The sequence below is a fragment of the Leucoraja erinacea genome, chromosome 18 (assembly GCF_028641065.1).
Source record: "Leucoraja erinacea ecotype New England chromosome 18, Leri_hhj_1, whole genome shotgun sequence".
Lineage (NCBI taxonomy): Eukaryota > Metazoa > Chordata > Chondrichthyes > Rajiformes > Rajidae > Leucoraja > Leucoraja erinaceus.
Window position 1 is genome coordinate 24,094,915 of NC_073394.1, and position 25,699 is coordinate 24,120,613.

General features: G+C 43.6%; 1 protein-coding gene and 1 long non-coding RNA gene across 4 annotated transcripts in view; one reads left to right on the plus strand and one right to left on the minus strand.

Annotated features, from left to right (window-relative positions):
- Positions 1–122: 122 nt before the first annotated feature.
- The window catches only part of hps5 (HPS5 biogenesis of lysosomal organelles complex 2 subunit 2), a 51,332-nt gene continuing 25,755 nt past the window's right edge, over positions 123–25,699 (plus strand). Inside the window, exons 1-14 of one of the 2 annotated variants that reach the window (XM_055649635.1) lie at positions 123–1,163; positions 2,098–2,208; positions 5,641–5,705; positions 6,763–6,955; positions 10,430–10,560; positions 12,050–12,265; positions 13,401–13,472; positions 13,567–13,655; positions 15,637–15,815; positions 18,320–18,478; positions 19,975–20,131; positions 20,615–20,705; positions 22,184–22,333; positions 22,834–22,905. In XM_055649635.1, the coding sequence (XP_055505610.1) occupies positions 1,161–1,163; positions 2,098–2,208; positions 5,641–5,705; positions 6,763–6,955; positions 10,430–10,560; positions 12,050–12,265; positions 13,401–13,472; positions 13,567–13,655; positions 15,637–15,815; positions 18,320–18,478; positions 19,975–20,131; positions 20,615–20,705; positions 22,184–22,333; positions 22,834–22,905 (1,688 nt within the window). In that variant the 5' untranslated portion in view covers positions 123–1,160. Of the gene's footprint in view, positions 1,164–2,097; positions 2,209–5,640; positions 5,706–6,762; positions 6,956–10,429; positions 10,561–12,049; positions 12,266–13,400; positions 13,473–13,566; positions 13,656–15,636; positions 15,816–18,319; positions 18,479–19,974; positions 20,132–20,581; positions 20,706–22,183; positions 22,334–22,833; positions 22,906–25,699 lie in introns of both variants that reach the window. The other variant, XM_055649634.1, reaches the window with a different exon arrangement.
- LOC129705809 (uncharacterized) overlaps positions 20,561–25,699 on the minus strand; it is a 37,711-nt gene continuing 32,572 nt past the window's right edge. The window contains exon 3 of one of the 2 annotated variants that reach the window (XR_008724966.1): positions 20,561–20,692. This is a non-coding gene — a long non-coding RNA (uncharacterized LOC129705809). The remainder of the gene's footprint in view (positions 20,693–25,699) is intronic. The other variant, XR_008724965.1, reaches the window with a different exon arrangement.

Genomic DNA, 25,699 nt, shown 5'->3' on the forward strand with positions numbered 1-25,699 from the left:
ATGGTTTTATCCATCTTGCCTAGATTAGATGTGTCAGTATTGCAGCTGGGCATAGGGGACTACAGAGGGATGAGGGAGGAGCTGGCCAAAGTTGACTGGAAAAGGACCCTATCAGGGTTGACGGTGGAACAGCAATGGCAGGAATTTCTGGGAATAATCTGGAAGGTGCGGGATATTTTCATTCTAAAGAGGAACAAAAATTCTAGGGGGAGAAAGAGGCGACCATGGCTGACGAGGAAAGTCAAGGACAGTTTAAAGCTAAAAGAGAAGGCGTATTACATAGCATTTATTTCAAGAAGAGGGATGTAATGCTGAGGCTCTATAAGGCACTGGTAAATCTGCATATGGAATATTGTGAGCACCATATCTGAGGAAGGATGTACTGGCTCTGGACAAGGTCCAGAGATTTACAAGAATGATCCCAGGAATGAGTAGGTAAACCTATAATGAGCGTTTGTCAGAACTGGGCCTGGACTCGCTAGAGTTTAGAACAATGATGGGGGGGACTCATTGAAACGTACAGAATAGTGAAAGGCTTAGATAGAGTGGATTTGGGGAGGATTTTTCCATTAGTGGGAGAGTCTAGGTCATAGCTTCAGAATTAAAGGACGTTATTGTAGGAAGGATATGAGGAGAAGGTGGTGAATCTGTGGAATTCTTTTCTGTAGGCTGTGGAGGCCAAGTTAGTGGATATTTTAAAGGCAGAGATAGTTATTGATTAGTACAGGTGTCAGAGGTTATGGGGAGAAGCCAGGAGAATCAGGATCAGATTTTATTCGCCAAGTATGTTTTGCAACATACGAGGAATTTCACTGGCCAGGTCAGTCATACAATTAAAAGCAAAAGACTCAAAAACACATTTTAACATGAACATCCACCACAGTGACTCCTACACATTCCTCACTGTGATGGAAGGCGAAATAAAGTTCAAGTCCTTCCTTTTGTTCTTCCTTGGTCGGTGACCTCAAGCTCTCCGTTGATGGGACGGTCTTGACTCCCGTAGCTGGCGGCGTCGACCCTCCGCGTCGAGGCATTCAGCTCCTGCATTGGGGGGTTGTCAGCTCCACCGCGCCAGGCGATCGAACCTCGCGTCGGGGCTGGTCAAACCTTCTGCGGCGTTGGAGCTCCCGACTAGCCTCTCCCGAGACTGCGAGCCCTTGATGGTAAGTCTGCAGGCCACGGTGGGAGCGATCCCAGGCAAGGGATCCGCTCCGATGTTAAGTCCGCGCCCCGCGGTGGGGCTCACGACAGTCCGAGGAGGCCTCCAGCTACAGCGATGGTAGGCCGCAGAGCCCGGAGAATGTGATCCGAAAAAATTGATCACATCTCCGGGTAGGTAGGAACTTAAAAAAAAAAGTTTCCCCTGATCCCCTCCCTCCTCCCCCCACATAAAACAAACCGAAGTACATTAAAACAAACTTTTAACAAACGCTAAAAATAACAAAAAGATGAAAAAACGAACAGACTGCAGGCAGGGCTGCCATCTCCCCGGCGCCCCTGGTGGTCTGATGTTAGGAGGGAGAGATAGATCAGCCATGATTGAATGGCGGAGTAGAAGAATGGCCGAATGGCCTAATTCTACTCCTATTCCTTATGACCTAGATACGGTGGGTGTGGAGAGGATGTTTCCAGAAGAGGGAGACTAGGACCAGAGGGAACTGCCTCAAAATAAAGGAACATGCCTTTAAAATGGAAATGAGGAAGAATTTCTTTAGCCAGAGGGTGGCAAATCTATGGAATTCATTGCCAGTGTAGGTCGTCTTTTTAAAGCAAAGATTGATAGGTTCTTGATTAGTAAGAGTGTTAAAGGTTACAGGGAGGAAACAGGACAATGAGATTGAGAGTGAAAAATAGATCAGCCATGATCAAATGGCGGAACAGACTTGATGGGTTGAATGGTCTAATACTGCTCCTTTGTCTTAGGTCCTTATGGTTTTTGTGTACATTGTCACCTCTTGTGGTAAATTCGATTGACATGGTCAATTGGGATGAATCATCCTTCCAATATAATGGGGAACAAACCAGTAGAAGACAATAATGAAAGTATGTCCAAGGAAGTATTAAGGCAATAGTTTGAATAATTCTGTCTTTTCTTAGTGTACATGTTTGTCAGTTTCACGGAAATGGCTCGTGCTGGGCACTTCGGCAGGTGGACTTCATGTCATTCAGAAGGAAGGCTGGAAGCAGAGAATCATGTTAACTCATAAGGTGTGTTGGAAAAGAATAAGAAAAATGTGGAAAGTGGAATAGGTACAATTTTATTTTTAAACGTCATGGTGAAACCTGTTTTTCTTTCAGTATGCTGTGTGTTTAATACTTGAGACAAATAAAATGTTTTGTATATTCTTGAAATTTATTGTAGCACAGCAAAAAATTCACAGTAGTAAACCTACATCAGAGAATATGCCAGTATTTATATTGTTTTTCCTGACCTGACAGTCTCTTTAATAAAGTTAGTTCCTGGGTGGGTCATACAGATCTGACACTGACACTGTTCCCATTGTGATTTGGTCATTTTACATAGACCATTAGCAGTGGTGTAAGAATTACTTTAGCTATTCTTAGCTTAGTGATTCAGGTTTCTGTTCTTCATTTTCAGGTGACTTCTGCAAAAAAATGTTTTCTTGTGAATTTTGTTTGAAACCAGAATTGAGCTCAGTATCAAGGTTCAATAATGGAGTGTGGGCGGATAGATGTGACTCTACCACAGTTACTTACTGTTAGCCAGAAAGTGTTATCTAAGAGTACTGGTATAACTTTTAGCTTTAATGAAATAATGGGTACTCCTTCAAGTTGTAATCAGGCATTCTCATAGAAACATAGAAAATAAGTGCAGGAGGAGGGAGGCCTGCACTGCCATTCATTGTGATCATGGCTGATCATCCACAATCAGTAACCCATGCCTGCCTTCTCCCCATATCCCTTGTTTATGCTATCCCTAGAGCTCTATCTAACTATCTTTTGAATTCATCCAGTGAATTGGCCTCTACTGCTTCTATGGCAGAGAATTCCACAAATTCACAACTCTCTGGGTGAAAACGTTTTTTCTCATCTCAGTTTTAAATGGCCTCCCCTTTATTCTTAGACTATGGCCCCTGGTTCTGGACTCTCCCAACATTGGGAATTTTTTTCCTGCATCTAGCTTGTCCAGTTCTTTTATAATTTTATACGTTCCTATAAGATCCCCTCTCAGCCTTCTAAATTCCAGTGAATACAAGTCCAGTCTTTCCAATCTTTCCTCATTTGACAGTCCCGCCATCCTGGAGATTAACCTCGTGAACCTACGCTGCACTGCCTCAACAGCAAGGATGTCCTTCCTCAAATTAGGAGAACAAAACTGCATACAATACTCCAGATGTGGTCTCACCAGGGCCACGTACAACTGCAGAATGACCTCTTTACTCCTATACTCAAATCCTCTCGTTATGAAGGCCAACATGCCATTAGCTTTCTTCACTACCTGCTGTACCTGCATGTTTACTTTCAGTACACAAAAAAGCTGGAGAAACTCAGCGGGTGCAGCAGCATCTATGGAGCGAAGGCAACGTTTCGGGCCGAAACCCTTCTTCAGACCCGCTGCACCCGCTGAGTTTCTCCAGCTTTTTTGTGTACCTTCGATTCTCCAGCATCTGCAGTTCCTTCTTAAACACTGTTTACTTTCAGTGACTGATGTACAAGGACACATAGGTCTTGTTGCACTTCCCTTTTTCATAATCTGACACCATTGAGATAATCGCAGTCTGAAGAAGTCTGAAGAAGGGTTTCGCCCGAAACGTCACCTATTTCCTTCGCTCCATAGATGCTGCTGTACCCGCTGAGTTTCTCCAGCATTTTTGTGTACCTACCATTGAGATAATAATCTGCCTCCTTTTTTTGCTGCTTAAGTGAATAACTTCACATTTATCTACATTATACTGCAACTGCCATGCATCTACCCACTCACTCAACATGTCCAAGTCACCCTGGAACCTCCTGGCATCCTCTTTGCAGTTCACACTGCCACCCAGCTTTGTGTCATCTGCAAATTTGCCAGTGTTACTTTTAATCCCATCATCTAAATCATTAATATATATTGTAAATAGTTGCAGCCCCAGCACCGAGCCTTGCGGCACTCCACTCGCCACTGCCTGCCATTCTGACAGGTTCTGTTTATTCCTACTCTTTGTTTCCTGTCTGCCAACCAATTCTCTATCTATGTCAATACTCTACCCCCGATACCAAGTGCTCTAATTTTGCCCACTAATCACCTGTGTGAGACGTTATCAAAGGTTCTCTGAAAGTCCAGATACACTACATCCACTGGCTCTCGACTGATAATTCAATGCACTGTCATAATGTTCCTGCCACTGACAATTAAATTGACTCTTGACTGTTGACTCTTGACTCTTGACTCTTGCATTATTGCACTGCTGTTTGGCTAAATGGATATTTTAACTAGTACCTGCCTACTGAGGACAGCACAGTGGCACAGTTGGTATAGCTGCTGCCCCATAGGGCCTTTCACTCTGGTTTGATCCTTATCTCGGATGATGCCTGTGTGGAGTTTGCTCATTCTCCCTGTGAGCAGGTGGGTTTCCTCCCACATCCCAAGGATGAGCGGGTTGTAGGTTAAGTGGCCTCTATAAATTGTCCCTAGTGTGTAAGGATTGGATAAGAAAATGGGATAACATAGAACTAGTGTGAATGGGTGATCGATGATTGGTGTGGACTCAGTGGGCCGAAGGGCTTGTTTGCATGCTATATCTCTAAACTAAAACTAAACCACTTGTTGAGAGGATATTAACTAGGATATTGCCTTGATTGGAGCATGTTAGTTGTGTGAGGGATTGGATAGGCTGGCTTGTTTTCCTTGGAGTGTTGGAGGCTGAGGAGGAACCTGATGGAAGTACATAAGATCCTGAGGAGGCATAGACTTTCATGGGAGTATCAATAACAAACAGGATCTGCATGGTAAGTTATTTTACACAGAGAATGATTGACTTCTGGAATGCACTGCAAAGGCGGTGGTGAAATCAGATACAATTATATTTAAGATGTATGTAGTCACACTTAAATAGGATGGGCATAGAATGATATGGTCCTAATCCAGGCAAATGGGATGAGTCTAAATGGGCAAAAAGGTCATCATGAACGTGGTGGGCTGTGTTGTACACCTCTGACTATGGCACTAAAAGATTGATGGCTTCATTCAAAGTTATCTTCGTATCCTGAACAATATCGTTTCCCTATTGGTGGTTAATTCAACTTTTAATTTGTGAGATTTGATCTGTAAATTAATCAATATGAAACCAAAAATAATTTATCTGAGATTTTGTCATTGGAAGCATCTCTATATTCTTTTGAACAGGAAAAAAGCGGGAAACAACATATAAAATCTAAACATGACAATTAAATAAATTTAGAAAAATCCAATCAACATCTTGACCTGTCTTAAAGAATGGATTCTAAAGCAAAATGATCTAAGACAAGGGTTTTGTTGATGTATTACTACCTTTCCCCTCACTAAATGTTCATGTAGCATTGCAGCCAACATAGACAACAACCAAGCAATATGAACAAAAAAATGTGTAGGCCATGGAGGTATTTCTTTTTATTATGATTATGAATGATGTAAATTTCTAATAAATGATTGTCCTTCAGGAAGGAGCACTGACTTGTATTGCTTGCTGTCAGCTTGATGAAGACTATGTCGCTGTATCAACTAGGTTAGTGTGCTCTATTATTAAGCTTTCATTTTTGGCTTCTTTCTATAGCAACATTTTTAGAAACATAGAAAATAGGTTCAGGAGGAGGCCCTTTGGCCCTTCAATGTCAGCACCACTATTCATTGTGATCATGGCTGATCGTCCCCAATCAATAACTCGTGCCTGCCTTCTCCCCATATCCCTCGATTCCACTAGCCCCTAGAGTTCTATCTACTCTCTTAAATTCATCCAGTGATTTGGCCTCCACTGCCCTCTGTGGCAGGGAATTCCACAAATTCACAACTCTCTGGGTGAAAAAGTTTTTTCTCACCTCAGTCTTAATTGGCCTCCCCTTTATTCTAAGACTGTGGCCCCTGGTTCTGGACTCGCCCAACATTGGGAACATTTTTCCTGCATCTAGCTTGTCCAGTCCTTTTATAATTTTCTATGTTTCACAATTAACAGAGGCCAATTACCATTTGGAAGAAACTAGACAAAAGTGTTCTACCACCTGGCACCTCATTTTCCATTTGGAATGTTGCAGCCAGAATTTCAGTAATTTCAGATAACATGCTTTCTGTGTGTCATAACTGGCCAGTTTTGTTGTAAATTTATTAATCGCTAGTATGAACTCAATTTCCAGCCTCTGCAAGTTTTTTATTTTCAAGGTAAGAATACAAATTTGCAAATGCTTCATCTCTTTCTCCAGGTACCAATAGATGAACATGTTTTAAATTAGAGCATTAAAGAATCCACATAATTAGGTAATCTGCCTATCATAGGATATACTCTGCGTGATGCCCTATTCCAAGCGAGAGAAGGCTAGGCCACATAAAAGCTTATGCATGGGTGCTGAGTAATCCACACTACAGAATGAGTGAGTGAAAGCGCATATCTTACTGGGCAGCATAATTACATTTGTTATTGATGTTTGGTGTTGAGAGAAAGGTTCTGTGTATTGTTACAAACCCACTTCAGAGACAAGTAATCTGGATAGTAGATGATTTATTCTTGATATCTACTAAATAAATCCCTAGACGACAGAGTCTTCCAGTTATTGGTTTGTTTCTTCTTGCAGCCAAGGTCATGTGATTGTATGGGAACTTCATCAAGAACGACGTGGAAAACCTGAGAGAATTAATGTGTCATCAGAGCACAAAGGTAGACAAATCACTGACCTCTGCTGGGATACAGCTGCTCTCAGGATCTTTGCGGGAGACAATTTTGGAAAAGTTTCCGTCCTGAAAGTTAATTCCTCTAAACAGGGAAAGGTCTGTCTTCTTTTATTTACATTGATGAACTAATTGCTGTGTAATCTCATCCACTTCACACAATACGCACAGTCAAATGTTTCTAAGGCACTCCTTGATGATAAGCTTGTGATCAGTCAATCATAGAGTTAATTTCTGCGGTGGCTGTTAGCAAGTCTCGGCTAGTGCAGCACTATGCTTCAGTACAGTTGTTTCACAGCTACAGCAACCCTTGTTTGAACATCATTTCTAGTGCTGTCCATGCATACTTAATTTGTAGTTGTCTGGGTTTCTCCCCCACGTGTGGTTACAGTGTGTGCTGCTGTACATTACCTTAAGTACAGCTGGTTGATGGTGGAATTGGTGAGCGAGAGAAATGTTAATAGTTTTCTGTGAGAGAATAGTGGAAAAAGTGGAGGAATGGAACTGGCCTGAGAGTTAGCGGAATCAAATGACACCCCCGCCCCCCCCCCCCTCTCGTTTCCCCTCAACATCTGAAATTCCAAAGAAAAACTATCTGTGTTTGTCAAACCTCTCACTATAGGTCAGGTCGTGGGGAGTTCCCCCCCCCACCATATAATCCCGTGCTACCTGCTCCATGGTCGGATAGTCGGCGACTAAACCGTCTCCCCCACCTGGTTTGCCAGGTGAGGAGGGGGCTGTGGACCCCCAGCAGGACCAAAAACAAGACCTGTCAAAGGGCGGATGAGCTTCTAGTGAGCCAACGGCCATCTACACTTCAGTAGAAGTTGCGATCACTGTTGTACGTAGCATTGTAAGGAATGATGATAAAGCACACACACCAAAATCCTATACTTCCAGTGGCGGAGGTCCGCAGGAACAGGAGGACAGAGATGTGTGGTGTGTCCGTTACCGTTGGAAACCAGCACCTCCGTGTCGCTAATGTTTTCAACGATGATGAATAAATGAATTAATTAATCCTTACATCTAATACACTCTAATTCAGGCAGCATTTGGTAAACCCCTTCGGCACCCTCTAAAAATTCCTGTAATGGGACAACCAGAGCTGCACACAATGCTCCAAATGTGGTCTAACCAGTCCTATAAAGCTGCAACACGACTTCCTGACTCTTATACTCTTGACCAATAGACAATTGGTGCAGGAGTAGGCTATACGGCCCTTTGAGCCACATTGATTCAATGTGATCATGGCTGATCATCCCCAATCAGTACCCCGTTTTTGCCTTTTCCTCATATCCCTTGACTCCGCTATCTTTAAGAGCCCTATCTAGCTCTCTTCAAAGTATCCAGAGAACAGGCCTTCACTGCCCTCTGAGGCAGAGAATTCCACAGACTCACAACTCTTTGTGAGAAAAAGTGGTTTCCTCGTCTCCGTTCTAAATGGCTTACCCCTTATTCTTAAACTGTGGCGCCTGGTTCTGGACTCCCCCAACATTGGGAACATGTTTCCTGCCTCAAGCATGTCCAAACCCTTAAAAATCTTGTATGTTTCAATAAGAAACCCTCTCATCCTTCTAAACTCCAGAGTGTACAAGCCCAGCCGCTCCATTCTCTCAGCAGATGATAGTCTCGCCATCCCGGGAATTAACCTTGTAAACCTACGCTGCACTTCCTCAATAGCAAGAATGTCCTTCCTCAAATTAGGGGACCAAAACTGCGCACAATACTCTGGGTGTGTTCTCAGTAGAGCCCTATACAACTGCAGAAGGACCTCTTTGCTCCTATACTCAACTTCTCTTGTTATAGGCCAACATGCCATTCGCTTTCTTCACTGCCTGCTGTACCTGCATGCTTACTTTCATTGACTGATGAACAAGGACCCCAGATCCTGTTGTACTTCCCCTTTCCCAACTTGACACTATTTAGATAGTAATCTGCCTTCCTGTTTTTGCTACCAAAGTGGATAACCTCACATTTATCCACATTAAACTGCATCTGCCCACTCACCCAACATGTCCAATTCACCCTGCATTCACCAATGCCTTGACCAATGCATAACATATATCTTGTTTAACATACCACTCCATCTACTTGTATTGCATATTCAGGGAGTTCAGGGCCTTGGACACACAAGATTCCTCTGTACATTAATGTTGTTAAGGATTAAGATCCAATAACTATACTCTCCCTTTACATTCGACCTCTCAAAGTGTAACATAATTGGGTACTTATCTTGGGGGAAGGTTCAGTGATACCAGAATGAGTCTAAAAGGGTTGGTCTAAACATAAGGTTTAGACTGGACTGAGCCATAAAGTAGAATGTCATCTGACACATAAACAGAATTTCCTGACATATAGCTATTTAAAAATGAATGGCTGCAGGACCATGGCCCTTGAATATGCATTTGCAAATGTTTAAAAAAAAATGTTAAGAACACTTTTTGTCAGTTTTTCATGTAATTTTACGGCAATTTTTCACTCAAAACACATTTGTTATCTTGGTAAATCTTTAGTGAAAGGGTTATTACACATTGTGAAGAATATAAACAAATGAAGAAACGTACAGGAAAATAATGATTATGGGAGTGCCAGATTTAAGTTGATATGCTAGTAAGAAGCTAGAGGACTTGAGTACAGTTCTATATATTTCAGCTTCTGAAATAGAATGAGTTAGAATATAAGGTGACATGGAATCAAATTTTCCCTAATGAGTGTTTTTCCAAATAATATTATCTAACAATATTCTCCAGTAGTTTCGCTACCACTGATGTAAGGATCACTGGTCTATACTTTCCTGGTTTGTCCCTGTTGTCCTTCTTAAACAAGAGGACAACGTTGATTGAAAAGGACACAAGGCACTGGGGTAACTTAGCAGGTTAGGCAGCATATGCTGGAAAGAAGGAATGGGTGACGTCATTCCTTTTATTCAGAGATGTTGCTGAGTTGCTTCAGCATTTTGTGTCTATATTTGGTGTAAACCAGCATCTGCAATTCCTTCCTACACAGGTTAGGCAGCATCTCTGGAGAACATGGTTAGGTAAAACATTGGCATTCTCCAGTCATCTGAGGCCTCGCATAACGCAAATGAGGATATAAACATCTCTTTAAAGGCCACCATCTAAATCCTTCTTCATGGTACTCATTCTGGCTGCACACATAAATTCCCTCCATGGACCTTGAGGTGACCTGATAATGATGCAGTTTATAACTGAGAGAGGCTAGAGATGAGAAGAGGAAAGTTATTTTAATAATTTAAATTATATTTGAAATTTACACTTGTGTCGAGTCATGATTTGGTGGGTGTGAGAACATACTTTTATAGAGTATGGACTCCAAAATAAATACTGCAGAAGCTGCAAATTTGCAATGAAATGGAAAATGCAGAAAATATTAAGCAGGTCAGATGGCATCTGGTGGGAGAGAAACAGTGTCAAAGTTTAAATTTGCTGACCTTTCATTAGAACTGGGAAAACTTAGCGAAAATATGTTTTGAGATGTGGCGTAGTGCGGGATGCTGGGTGACACTGGGATCATTCCTGTTACTTTATTGATTGCTTTCTTATTCTGAATTAGGCTGCTGCATTTGTGATGTTTCCAGTTCAGGTGATTACAACAGTGGACTCACGAGTGGTGCAGCTTGATTACCTGGAGGGCAGATTGCTGATCTCCTCTCTCACTCGTTGCTATCTATGTGACACAGAGAGGTATTTGTCACAATTCCTTGTATATTTTTACCTTGAATATTGCCTTGAACCACCCCCACATCAGTCTGAAGAAGGGTCTCGACCCGAAACGTCACCTATTCCTTTGCTCCATAGATGCTGACCCACCCGCTGAGTTTCTCCAGCCTACATCTACAAAAAACCCACTGACTCCCATGGCTATCTGGACTACACTTCTTCCTATCCTGCTTCCTGTAAGGATTCTATTCCCTACACCCAATTCCTCCGTCTTCGTTGCATCAGCACCCAGGATGATGTGTTCCAAACCAAGGCATCGGAGATGTCCTCATTCTATAGGGAACGGGGGCTCCCCTCTTCGACTGTAGATGAGACTCTCACCAGGGTCTCTTCTATACCCCGTAACTGCTCTCACTCCCCATCCCCCCACTTGTAACAAGGGCAGAGTCCCCCTTGTCCTCACCTTCCACCCTACCATCCGCCACATAAAAAAAGATAATCCTCCGACATTTTCGCCACCTCCAACGATATCCCACCACTGGCTACATCTTCCCATCTTCTCCCCTTTCGGCTTTCCACAGAGACTGCTCCCTCCGTAACTCCCTGGTCAATTCGTCCCTTCCCACACAAACCACTCCCTCCCCTGGTACTTTACCTTACAGGAAATGCTACACTTGTCACTTTACCTCCCCCCTTGACTCCATCCAAGGACCTAAGCAGTCTTTCCAGATGCGGCAGAGGTTCACCTGCACCTCCTCCAACCTCATCTATTGCATCCGGTACTCTAGGTGTCAGCTGCTCTACATCGGCGATCTTTTCGCCCAACACCTTCGCTCAGTTCACAATATCCAACCTGATCCTCCCGGTGGCTCAGCACTTCAACTCCCCCTCCCATTCCGAATCCAACCTTCCTGTCCTGGGTCTCCTCAATGGCCAGAGTGAGTCCCACCGTAAATTGGAGGAGCAGCACCTCATATTTCGCTTGGGTAGTTTACACCCCAGCAGTATGAACATTGACCTCCAATTTCAGGTAGTCCTTGCTTTCTCCCTCTTTCCCCTCCCCAGCTCTCCCACAGCCAACTGTCTCCACCTCTTCCTTTCTTCTTCCCACCCCCACCACACCCACATGAAGAAGAGTCTCGACCTGAAATGTCACCTATTCCTTCGCTCCATAGATGCTGCCTCACCCGCTGAGTTTCTCCAGCATTTGTACCTACCTTTGAACTTTGCATTTCTATTTTTGTTTACTTTAGGGTCCAGATCTCTCATAGAAGAAGCTGGCCATAAAGTAACCAAAAACAGGACTTTATTTTAGAATATTGTTATTTAAATAGAAGCCTGAAGGGAAAAGTACCAAAAAAAACCCTGAAGTGATGACAGTTCGAGTGATAGTGAAACTGATTAAAAACAATGTTGAATGGTCGTAATTGGTTATAATTATAGTTAATATGTCACAAAACTGTAAAGAGTTGGATGCAATCAGGTTTCCCTTCATTGATACATTTCATAACAGAGAGAAGTTCTGGAAAATTGGGAATAAGGAGCGAGATGGAGAATTTGGAGCTTGTTTCTTACTAGGGACAAAGAGTGCTGGAAGCCCACACCCGTTCATCTTCTGCGCACGCCCTGGTTCACGGATGTGGGAGGTGAACTTTGAAGGAGAGGTGCTGAGCACACACCAATTCAAACAGTTATTGGGAACACCTCCACTTCCCATTGTCTCTCTCAGGTATTGCTGTGATTGATGTATGACTGATATATTTATTTTTTTACTATCATTTTATCTATGCCTTATGGCATAGAAGCTGGCCATTCAGCCCATTGGGATCTCTCAAAACTATACCACTATATCTCTCAAAACAATTTTCCTCGTATTCCCTGTAACCCATTTGCTCTTGTGCCCATTATTTCTTTCCCCCTACAACTTAGAGTCAATTTACAGTGGCCAAGTAACCTAGAATCGACATGTCTTTGGAATGTGAAATGAAACCAGATCTCTCAAGGGAAACCCACATGTTCAGAATGAGAGCATGCAAACTCCTGACAGACCGTAGCAGAGGTCAGGGTCGCGTGGGAGGCAGCACCACCAACATGGTGTGCCACTCTGCACCCTAAAGCTGATAGAACCTCGCCTTAATTTACCATTTCTTGCTTCTTGTCCTTTAATGGATGTGCCCAACGAAACTGTTGTCAGTTGTGAAGATTTTAATTCATTTGGAATCCCAGGTTTTTTGGCGATGTGGGTTTCAGATTTTCACTACTGAGTTGCTCAGTAGGGAAAAAATGCATCCTGATGGCAGTAAATATTTTAAATTTGTGCCTTTTTCAGCGCAAATAGTATTTTCCCGATATTTGGTTCCAAAATTGAATGCTTTTACGATCTAATCAACCAGAGATCTAATAGATGCACCATCGTTTTTCATTTTTGAAGTCTAATCCCCTTATTTAATAATGCCGAACATTTGTTTTGACCTATGACAAATTATTTGATCCAACGGAGTACATTTTAGTGATTTATAAATCTAAATCTCTTTACTTTGCTACAGCACTGAGATTTTTTCCCCATTGTCAGTTATCTGCGTTGGATCACAGGAAAATAATCTCTACCGCACATCTGCCAGTGTTTTGATCTTTTAGTTAGTATGTCTACATTAATTTAATTCATTGTTCTGATCCACACCACATTTTGTCTTTGAATAGTGTCATCCATAAACATGGGTAAAAAAATGGTCCTTCACCAATATCATTTAATTTTTAGTGAAAGTTGAATTTCCAATATCAGTAGGATAGTAATTTGCTGTACCTGTTATTTCTTTCTTTTGTATTTTGATACTTATTCAGAAGGATATTAATTTCCTTTTCAGATGTGAGCTGCAATACAACATGACTTCCTCTTCTCCACAATCTCTCTCTTTTCCCAGACTCTTGTGTTTAAGGTGAGCATAAATGAATATAATGTAACATGGACCTGTGAATATTTATTAGATAACTATTAATAATTGGGCATTTCTGTTTCTTCCTCCCCAACAGTGAGAATTATGTTCTGAGCTGGACAGACCGAGGGATATATGTATTTATTCCGCAGAGTGTTCAGGTGCTTTTCTGGAGTGAGCTGAAAGGTACAATATTGTATCAGGTTATGTGTATTCTGATGCTTGCTTTTTACATTTGTTTTGTGACTTCTTTGATATATCCTCACTTACACTGGGAAATAACTACTAACTCTGGGTATTCTTGAAGTGAATTCAGGTAGTTCATGTTGCCATTTACTGTAGCTATGGTGATCTACAAGATTGAACTAGTGTGGTCATCACTTTCATGCATTCATTTGTCATTTTTTGGTTCATATTTTTTAAACCATCGACAATAACACAGCAAAATCTGATAAGCTTTGTTCATTGATTGAAGCTTTTATTATCAAGTAGGTCTCCTTCAGCTTTTTAATCTTTCTGGATTACTTGGGTCAGTATTAACCAGAAGGCAAGTATTAACCGGACGCAGCTCATTCTATCTGATCCACAATCACCCAACTAAATGCCGGAATAATATATTTTGCCTGGCTCATCCAATATTTCAGATATTATACAATATGGATTGAATTTAAGGGACATTTAACTCCTGCAAATACATCTTGGACTTGGATCTATCTGGGGTGAATAGAATGATGGATGCAAGTTCATTAGTGCCTCTGCTCTAGTTGATGCTAATGTTATGATCTTGCATTAGTGGGATGAGCATCCCCATTCTTTTGAATGAAATTTGGATGATAGACAGCTGATAGGTTATTAATAGTTTTCAATGACATATCAGTATTTTAATATTTTCATTAAATGTTATTTCTTGAAGACTAGTTAAAACAATTTAAATTAGTTTTATGCTTCTGTATATGGAAGATATTTAATAACTTTTATTAAACCATCACTATTTTGACAGAAGGTGAAGCTTTGCCCTTAATTTGCCTCCTGTTATGGGCTTTTAGAGCATTAGAGCGTTGTGGGGGCAAGGCTCTGGAGATTCTTGATAAGACTAAGCAGTGTTGACTATTGGACGCTTTAAGGGCATGTCCCAATTGGCCGTCATTTGCGCGCCATTTACGAGACCTGGTAGCGCATGGGTAGCGCGGGACAGGCGCATGGAGTGGCGTGGAGGAGTGTGGAGTTACGCGCGGTATCGTGCAGCGCTCCAGGATTTCATTCTGCACGAAATCTTCGTGTGCCACCAGCCTGTCGCGTCAATGACGGCCAAGATGGACGCCCTGGCGCAGAGAAACGGCTCACCTCAAAGAGCAGCAGAAGCAGGCAAGCGATCGCCGAGCTCGACCTGGGGCTCACGGCCGTTGCGGATCTGGATCCGCTCCCACTCATACTCCCAGAGCGGGGCCAAGACGATTGGAGATAGACACAAAATGCAGGAGTAACTCAGCGGGACCGACAGCATCTCTGCGAGAAGCAATGGGTAGCGTTTCGGGTCGAGACCCTTCTTCTGACTGAAGAAGAATCTCGACCCGAAACATCATCCATTCCTTCTCTCCAGAGATGCTGCCGGTCCCGCTGAATTACTCCTGCATTTTGTGTCTATCTTCAAATGATGTCACGCGCTCCAGACGGTTGTGCGGACGCGTGATGACACGTGCGACCGTCGTGCGTCAGTCTCTACTGGCCTGTCGCGTAAATGACGGCCAAGTGGGACAGGCCCTTTAGGCCATTGGGACATCAACATTCATACTAGATTACAATGGGCATGGCGAGATCTGTGGGTTGGCCCTGCATTATATCATTATGAATTTGGGCATTTTTTCGTAACATAAGTATGTAGCCTCATTTTGCTGTGGTATTTCATTCACATGTTTAAACTGTAATGTTTTATGTGTCATTCTTAATTGTTACTGTATGTCGTGTTGTTAATTGCGAGCGGAACACCAAGTCAAATTATTTGTATGTGTACATAATTGGCCAATAAACTTATTCATTCATTCATATACATGTTAGATGTGCATACATTAATAGTAACATTTCATTATTCTGGAAGGTTGTAAAATTCCCTTCTGCAACTACAGACTTTCCTATTAGTTGTGATTTGTCCTTTTTTTTCCCTTGTCAGATGTTCAAAATGTGACCATCTTCAAAAACAAACTGTTCTGTCTGCATGGTGATGGGCGGATAACTCACATGTGTCTACTGTCAGGGGAGCGATGTATCGAACGTCTACTACGGCAGGAGATGTGGACTCTAGCTACACAAGTTTGTTGCCTCTTCCAGCATTCCATTATTCAGAGCAGGGTGAGTTAAGCCATGACTTTTTGAGATTAGCAATCTTGGGCTTTTATCTATATGCTTTTATTCAGTTATGTATAGATTCTTTCACATTAAAATGATGACATCCCAAAGAATTGTCTAATTATTGCAGTACAGGTGCACAACCTTTTATCCGAAAGCCTTGGGACCAGACACTTGTCGGATTTCGGACATTTTCGGATTTCAGAATGGAAGATTTTTAGCGTAGATTAGGTAGGTAGCGCGGGCGGCTTGAAAAGTCTGGAGCAGCTGCCTCCTCCCTGGAGACCGGGAGAATCATTGCATAAATGTTAGTCAGTTAGTTTGGAGGGATTTTATGTGGTGGTGGTGGTGTAGGGGTGAAGGGGGAAACTTTAATTCTTAGTCCCCTACCTACCTGGTCAGCGACTCCCAACCTCGCGGAGCTGGGGGCTCCGTCCGGCCGCGGGCGGTGCCGGTTGTAGCTCCGACCCCGGCAACTCTACCCCTGGCTGCGCGGCGCTCCAAATCCAGCGCGGCCCGCGGCCGGACGTCCCAGCTCCGAGAATGTCGGGAGTCGGCGGCATCGCAGCGCTGGGATACCAGCGGGGAGCGAGCAATGCCTTACCGGGTCGCCGTGCGGCAAGCTCCGGAGCGCTGTGGCCGCCTTCTTCCAACATTCGCGGAGCGTCGCTGGATTTCGAGCCGCGGAGCTGGGGGCACCACCGGCCGCGGGCGGCGCCGGTTGCAGCTCCGACCCCGGCAACTCTACCCCTGGCTGCGCGGCTCCAAATCCAGCGACGCTCCGCGATGTTGTGTGTCGGCGGCCACAGCGCTCCGGCGCTTGCCGCACGGCGACCCGGTAAGGCATTGCCCGCACCCCGCTGGTATCCCAGCGCTGCGACGACGTCGACTCCCGACATTCGCGGAGCTGGGACGTCCGGCCGCGGGCCGCGCTGGATTTGGAGCGCCTCGCAGCCAGGGGTAGAGTTGCCGGGGTCGGAGCTACAACCGGCCGGACGCCCGCTGCCCCACCGGCCACAGCGCTGCGGAGCTTACTGCACAGCGACCCGGTAAGGCATTGACCGCTCCCCGCCTCTCCGACCAGGTAGGGGACTAAGAATTAAAGTTTACCCCTTCACCCCCCTTCACATAAAAGCCCTCCAAACTAACTGACTAACATTTAAGCAATGATTTACAGATGTTTAAGCGTCTCCCGGTCTCCAGGGAGGAGGCAGCCGCTACAGTAGTACAGACCTGGGTTGACCGTGGGTCGTTTTGGGTCAGGTTTGGCGCCAAACGCGAGCTTTGGTGCGCAGACGACATCTGGAAAAAATGGCCGGTTTTCGGAGCTTTTCGGTTTCTGGAACACCGGATAAAAGGTTGTGCACCTGTACTTTAGAAGTTTACTTACTGTAGTATAAAGTGAGGATGTAATCACATAGGCTATTATTTATTTGGGCTTCTGTGTGTTATGGTAACTCCAGTGGTGGGTTAAAGTTCAGGGATATTGGCTTAACGGGTTTGTGGTATGTAAATATAATAATGTATGAAATTATCATGTGATAAGAGCAGAATTAGGCCATTCAGCCCATCAAGTCTACTCTGCCATTCAATCATGGCTGATCAATCTCTCCCTCCTAACCCTATTCTCCTGCCTTCTTCCCATAACATCTGACACCTGTACTAATCAAGAATCTATCTATCTCTGCCTTAAATATATCCACTGACGGCCTCCACAGCCTTTTGTGGCAAAGAATTCCACAGATTCGCCACCCTCTGACTAAAGAAATTCCTCCTCATCTCCTTTCTAAAAGAACGTCCTTTAATTCTGAGGCTATGACCTCTAGTCCTAGACTCTTCCACTAATGGAAACATCCTCTCCACATCCACTCCATCCAAGCCTTTCAATGAGGTCCCCCCTCATTCTTCCAAATTCCAGTGAGTATAGGCCCAGTGCTGTCAAACACTCATCATATGTTAACCTACTAATTCCTGGGAATGGAAGTAGGAGTTGGTCATACAGCCCCTCAAGCCTGCCCAACAATTCAATATTGGCTACATTTTCCTTCCTAATTCTCATAATTTGTGATTTCCCCTTCTCATCCATATATCAATCTAACCCAGCTCTGGAAATATTCAAAAGAATTCCATAAATTTACAACTTTCTGAGGTGAGACAATTCACCTCACCCCTATCTTAAATGTGTGACCACTTATCGTGAATCTCTGCTCCCTAGTTCTAGATTTAATCCATGAGAGGAAGCATCTATCCTGTCATACCGCCTCAGAATTTTGTGAGCTTAAAGTGAGCAGGAAAGTGTGATGTTATGCAAGGTCCGCATGTGTTATGATATCATCACTATTTCATGGATGAGAATATTTTGAAAATTTAATTAAAAATATCCACAACAGAGAAAATGTTGAAAAAGTTTAGTCGTGTAATGAGAAATATTGCTAAATATCATGTTATGTATGTGAACCATTTCATTTTGTGTCATTTAACAGTATTGTTGGTGTTTGTCTCTTCAGACCCGTAAACTGTTGTCCATAGATAGATTGGAACATCTGAAGACACAGCTGGATTCAGCCACACAGAGCCACCTCGTTACCCACTTAGAGGAAATTTTGCTGAAGCTGGAACCCTTTGACTCAGCCTGTAGCAGTCGCAGGAGCAGCTTTTCTTCTCACGTATGTTTTTCTGTGATGATCTTGTGTCCTAGCAAAATGTTTGTACAAAATATCTGCCGAGCTTTGGGCTCATAAGTCATAGCAGCAGGCCATTCGGCCAAATCAGTCTACTCCACCATTCAACTATGTCAATTCTATTCTAGGTTCTAGGATCCATAGGTTAGAATGAGAATGATGGGGCCTTGCCAAGAAAGTAATGGGCCATGTTAATGATGATGCCCTTCACATTTTAAACAGTATTTCAGTTTCACAGTTGATTCCATGGGTAAATGAACACCCAATCTTTTACTAATTCTATTGGTGTTTTTTGATTTGTTGGGCTTTCCCACGAACAATTGAGATGAATAACCTAGCTTCTTGTTGGTGATGGTCAGAAGCCTTTGGAAAAGATGTTAACACTGAACACAATCATACTGTCTCTTCGTAGTTAAGCAACTTACTGGCATGCTTTGCTGACATAGGTTTGCCAGAGCCCAGATTTGAAGTGCTTCGCAGTGCCAGGCCTTTGGATTCGGATGGAGTAGGGTGCAAGTCTTCTTCTTTCTATTAGCCTTCCCTATTATCCCACCTTTCCTCAGATCTCCCACTTCACTCCCGAGTTCTGTCCTTGCATCACCATCCCCAATCTCCTTTGCCTTCCTGCTCCTTTCTGTATAATTCATACTTGATGCTGGGTGCCATGACCTGTTGGGTCTCCCTTTAGATTGGAGCAGAAGAATGGGGAAGGTGTCAGTGCAGAAGGAGAACATGCTCCCTAGATATCACAACATGATTTGTGGACCACTGTCTCCAGCAAAAGCTTTACCTCAGAACATCAAGTGCATTTGAGTTTAGGAGCAGGGAGGTTCTACTGCAGTTGTACAGGGTCTTGATGAGACCACACCTGGAGTATTGCGTACAGTTTCGGTCTCCTAATCTGAGGAAAGACATTCTTGCCATAGAGGGAGTACAGAGAAGGTTCACCAGACTGATTCCTGGGATGGCAGGACTTTCATATGAAGAAAGACTGGATAGATTTGGCTTGTACTCGCTAGAATTTAGAAGATTGAGGGGGGATCTTATAGAAGCTTTCAAAATTCTTAAGGGGTTGGACAGGCTAGATGCAGGAAGATTGTTCCCGATGTTGGTGAAGTCCAGAACAAGGGGTCACAGTTTAAGGATAAAGGGGAAGTCTTTTAGGACCGAGATGAGAAAAACATTTTTCACACACAGAGTGGTGAATCTGTGGAATTCTCTGCCACAGAAGGTAGTTGAGGCCAGTTCATTGGCTATATTTAAGAGGGAGTTAGATGTGGCCCTTGTGGCTAAAGGTATCAGGGGGTATGGAGAGAAGGTAGGTACAGGATAGTGAGTTGGATGATCAGCCATGATCATATTAAATGGCGGTGCAGGCTCGAAGGGCCGAATGGCCTACTCCTGCACCTATTTTCTATGTTTCTATGTTTTCCATGCATTAACTTTTCAGATTTTAAAATTTGATATCTTCTTTATTTCAGGAGAGTTTTAATATCTTGGATTCTGGTATTTATCGTGTAATTAGTCGTCGAGGCAGTCAATCAGATGAGGACTCTGGTTCATTGCATAGCCACCTGTCGGAAGAGGAGAGGTTGCGGGAATTTTCTTTGGTACAGGAGGAAGAGCAAGGAGAGCAGGGTAAGGATGAATGATGCACCAGGGAAGGAGGCTGAGCTGCAATTAAATCTCTGTTTTGCAGGATTTCTGCCTGATTTGTTTCAATGGGGTTAGTGCAATTGAGAAATGTTGCACTTTGCACATTTGCAAAGAATCAGATTATTTATCAGTTCAGCAAAATCATACACTGCAACCATATGTTAGCTCCAAATCCATCTTAACAGTACAATGCATATTTAGCAGAGAATATGTTATGGCATGTAGTGGTTTTCTGCCAAAGGTAAGGGCTTGCTGGGGCACAGCCTCCCAATAATCTATCAAGATTGTAGATAGTCACTTAACAACATTAATGATGAAGAGATGTGTTCATTCATAAATTGCCAACAATAAAATCCTTCAAGCTGCCCTGATAGAAGACATTCATTATTTATGCTGTTGTCCATTGATGTTCTTTCTGTTTCCATTTGTCAGACAATGTCTCCCATTCTTTCCTGAATATTGAAGGTGATCGGAGTGAGACACTGATTCCATTCCATCTTCCATTGTCATTCCGTTCCACAGCATCACGAGTGTCTTTACAAGCTGTGAAGGAAAGGTAACCTAGTGATTGTTATGACACCCACAGTACTGCAGATGTCGATGTGAGACATCAGTAAATCCATTTCCTCCCAATGAAGATTGCATGTTTCTAAATCATATGGCCAAAGCATCTTGAGATTGGATCTTAATTTGTAGACATTGGGGAGGGCAAATAGTGAAAAGGGTACTTTTTATTTGTGCACCTGAGCCAGACAGGGAAAAGCTAATCCAGTATCTACCACTGGGAAGTCTGCATGATACTGTGCAATTACAAAATTGTCCTATGCTGTGGTTTCTCCTCATCAGATTGTCCATGAGCATTCGCTGCCTAGCCTCACATCTGAAGAGTAAATGAGAGGAATTAAAGTTCATTGGTATCTGTGGAACTTTAGTCTGGAAGAAGAGGAAGTGGAGGAACTGTTGAAAAAAAGCAGTATTGAATTTTTATTCATAGCATTTCATTCATGAATTTATGTTTATTATTTTACATTTTTAAATCTTTCAAATTTTAAATTTCCCATGCCTTTGGTTCAGTTAGATAGCAAGCTTCCTTATGGAAAATGTGACAGCTTCTTGTACCTTTTATTGTGGAGATGCGACACCTTGCGTGTTGGGTTCTGACATGTCTCCTCAACGTAGGCCAAAGGTGGGTCATGCAGGGACACAGACCACCCTTAATCCAACAAGGTTATAGTTATAAAATCCCACGTTGAAGCAGAGAGATGGAGTTCAATCTCTGTGCAGTTACTAGTTTTACCTGGTTTAAGGTAGGATCCAAAATGAGGGGATCATAGGTTCAGGATTTAGGACTGAAATGAGAATTTCAGTCCCTTACGGGAACGACAGCCAGGCTTACAGCCAGCATGGAGAAGCAGCGCTAAATCCAGATCAACTCTGCCCGTCTCGCCGGGTTAACGTACAGCCCTGCCAGAACTGACGGGACACCAGCCCGGAGCCGTGGAGTTAGCCCTGCTTCTCTGCGATGGCTGTAAGCCTGGGCCGTCGTTCCCGTAAGTCCAGGTAGGGCTGGTAGGTTAACAGGCAGAGTTGAGCTGGGGAGGGGACGGGGTTGGTCCAGCGGCGGTTCGGCAACGATTGCGGTGCCGGAGACCCGGGATCAATCCTGACTGTAGATGAGGCGCAGGTCTATGTCCATGCAGCGGCATGGCTGCCGAGATTTTTTATCGCTTGTGACCTATGACCTGGGCATGCGCAGTCGGAATACCGAACTCGTTTATTACCGAACCAGGCTGTGATGTAGCTAGTTAGTTTGCCGTAATCTGTAGAAGTTCAATGGAATATTCGGCGACATGCCGAATCTCCTCAAACCTCGGTGGTGAGCTTTCTTTGTGATTGTAGCAATGTGCTGGGCCCAGGACTGATCATCAGAGATGGGGCGAAGAGGGAATGTCTTCTACTTTAGAAAATTGTCTACATTCTGGAGAAGTAATGCCTTCTTTGTTTGTCTGTTGAACTCTCTAATTTGTTTTACAGTGTCTCCAGTTTTGTCAGAAAAACGAAAGAAACTATCAGCACACTTCATCCCAATTCTGACTCCAGATTCAAACAGGAAATGAAAAATGATGATCCACAGTTTGAGATTCAGATTACTCCAGTAACAAATTCACCTCTGCTTGAGCAAAAGTAAGGAAACTCCTTTTTTCATGAGACATTCACTTTGTTCGTTCCATTTCTCCTACTCTTTGAATCTTTTTTGATGAGGGGTCCTTGATCTGAGAGCCATGGATGTTGCTAGACGCACTGAGTGTTTATAGTTTTTTTTTATGCTGCTGATGTAAAATTGTTTGCCTCTACCTTTTATCCCTCTTTGATCATGTGGTAGCAAAGCTACAATGGTTACTGATTCTTGACCTTGTAAACATGGGACACCAATCCTGGTCTTGCCATCAAGTTCACAATCATTGCGGGCCGAAAAATTGTTCTGTTCTATTCTTTATTTGTCCCATGAATAGATTTATTGTAATAATATTTTTGAAGATGTTCAATTGAACAATAAATGTTGAAATAAGCCTAAAAAGTAGGAATGGGGGATCAGAGCAAGACACAAAGTATGAAGATTAAATCTTTCTTAAAGTGGTGCTGGATTGTTATTGATACTGTGATTTGCTGTCCAATTTGCGCAGAATCAGAATTGTTGACATTTCGCAAGAGAAGGACAGACTGCAGGATTTGCGACAAGCAACAAAAGAAACTCTGTGAGTGTGAACTAGGATGTTTTTCTTTGAGATTGTGATGTGATTCTTATTAGTTTAATGAGTGATGAGGAATAAGATGCTTGTAATTTTGAACACGTTTTCAGCATTATATGTTAAATTAAAGACAGGTCGGTAGGCATGAAGATCTTACTCCGCATTATTCTGTATATCATCTTTGGTATGGATCTTATATTGCTGAAACCTGGCAATTATAGTTTGCCTGCCAATTTACGTCTTGTTTTCTCTCTCCCCGTTGAAATAGCCACCTTTTTTGTCTCTTTTCGGAGCCTGAACTCAAGGATGCTATACCAAGTACTAGAGAAAATATCTATATTACTAAAAGTCTGTTCTTGACTGGTTTTGGCGATCTGTGCTGCGATTTCCGAGAGAACGGCGCCACATATGGCCGTCATTTTTGGCCACCTCGCTCAGAGCCCCCCTCCGCCGCATGTGTGCCGAGGATTTTTCCAGTCGATGAAAAATTACAGAGATATTAATGATTTTACAAAATTCCCCATTCTCTCTGCTGCCCCTGCTGGCGGCAGGGGGCATGGACTATAAAACCAGGAAGTGATGTGCCTCAATTAGTCTGCAAGCTGGAGGAAGGCAGAGGGTCACGTTTCTCTGAGCTGTGAATAACTGAACACATGTCCACACAACTGTGAATAAGTACCCTTAATGTGGTTTGAAAATGAAAATATGATTAAAGTAAAAAAGCACTGCCTGCAAATGGTTGTTTGGGGGGGTTTGGGTTGAAATAAAAAGGCACTCTCTCTCCCCCCCCCTCTCCTCTCCCCAACGCACGTTGGGGGAACAGACCCAACGGGTCTGCACTTGGTCTAGTATATATTAAAATCTGAAATAACCTGGACTAATGATTCATAAATCAAAAGTTGCAATGGAAGCTTTGTACTTACAAATGTTTTTCTTGTTAGAAAATTGAATCTGAGGAAAGTACTTTATCAATTCTTGCTTACCTTACTATCTTTGAAAATCTTTCCCGTCATCAAGCTCACTTCTCTTGGAAAAATGTAAGCATTTAAACTAATATTATCCTTCCAGTCACATTTGTATTCCTCGTGATATATTATTTGATAATTATGATTTATGTTTATATATGCTTGCCATCGGCTATCACATCCTTTAAGTTTTCAATCTATCGTAGATAACATCCACCTCGTAACTCTCTCACCTGCTTGGTTTAAATATTAGCCCTTTTTCCACAAGTCAAACCACATTACTCTCAAACATAAAGTGAAATTCTGTCATCTTATGATAACTCTTTCCCAAGTCTTTATACTATTCCCCTAGCTATTAACAAGTTCCGCAGAGAGCAAGACTTCTCTTTCTGTATTGTCTACTCACCTTCTGTTATTCAATTATAGTTTGCCTGCCAATGTATGTGTCTTGTTTTCTCTCTCCACATTGAAATCGCCACCTTTTTTGTCTCTGGATGAAAAGGATGCTATGCCAATCACACAGCATTATACACAGAATTAGTTAAATAGCAATAAACCACTACATGAACGTAGTAGTTTCAGTTCTAATAAGCCAATTTGGTATTCCGAAAAATACAAAGAATCATGGGATTTTTCAAAGGTCATTCAAGAATAAAAAAAGCGAACGGGGTGCCTAGTAGTGGGGGAGAGCAGGGTGTAACAGCGAGAGAGAGGGGGTAGATGCGAGTGGGAGACAGGGAGAGACGGTGAGAGGTAGGGGAAGAGAGGTTTCAGTTAGACAGCCAACCACTGGTGGGACGGCTGGATAGGCTCATTGCTTCTTGGAGAGTCAAGAAAATGTCCTCAATCGAGAGAGTGCAATTTCAGAACCGCCTCGTCTCGATCGCACTGGAGATTTCAGCGGGCGCAAGGAACAAATGACCGAAAGTTTGCATTGAGTGAACTGAGTGTCCTTACTGTCCTTGTCGTACACCACCGTTTGTGTGTGGTTGGATCCCGGGTTCGAGGATTCAGCGGCCGACAGGTGAGTGGGTCGTGGTAGCTGGTGCCTCTTCTCACGCCGCTGGAAGAACTGACACCTACTCCCTGGGTCAGGCGCTGCCTCCTCGATCCCGCTGCTCGGCGGCGGCCGACTAGGATTCCAGAGCATCGTCGATGCCTCACATCAGCTCCTGATCTCCCACCGCCTGTCCGAATAATGTGACCAATGTTGATTGAACTGAAGCTGGGATCCAACTACTCTCACAAAACGCCGGTGTACGACGAGGACATTAAGAACACTCAGTTCACTCAACGTAAACTTTAGGTCATTTGTTCCTTGCGCCCGTGGAAATCCCCGCTCCCACCCATCCCAACCACGGCACAAAAGTCTAACATGTAGGAAGTATGAAGGAGGGTCTTCTATCCAGAGGTCTGCGGACGGGAGTGTCGGCCTAGGCCCATAGGAAGCGCGGAGAGGAGGCGCCGGCCCCAGCTCGACTCTGCCTGTTCCGCCGGTGGGATGGGTGGGGTTGAGCTGGAGTTGGTGTTTCTTTTCCACGCCGCCTGCGGGTCTGGGCCGCCGCTGCGACGGGACAGCGACCCACCGGGACAGGCTGAGCCGAGCTGGAGCCGGCGCCACCCCCCCTCCTCAGCGCTACTCCACTCCCGTCCGGGAGGGGATGGGGAGTGGGACGGCTAGATAGGGTCGAGATGCAGGTGTGTACCCTTGCAGTGGCACAGCCGCGAGCGACCTATGACCTGTACATGTGCAATCGGAATACCGAACTGGTTTATTTCATTAGCATTAAACTATCTGTTACCTGAGACTAGTAAAGAATTCACTAGTATTTAAA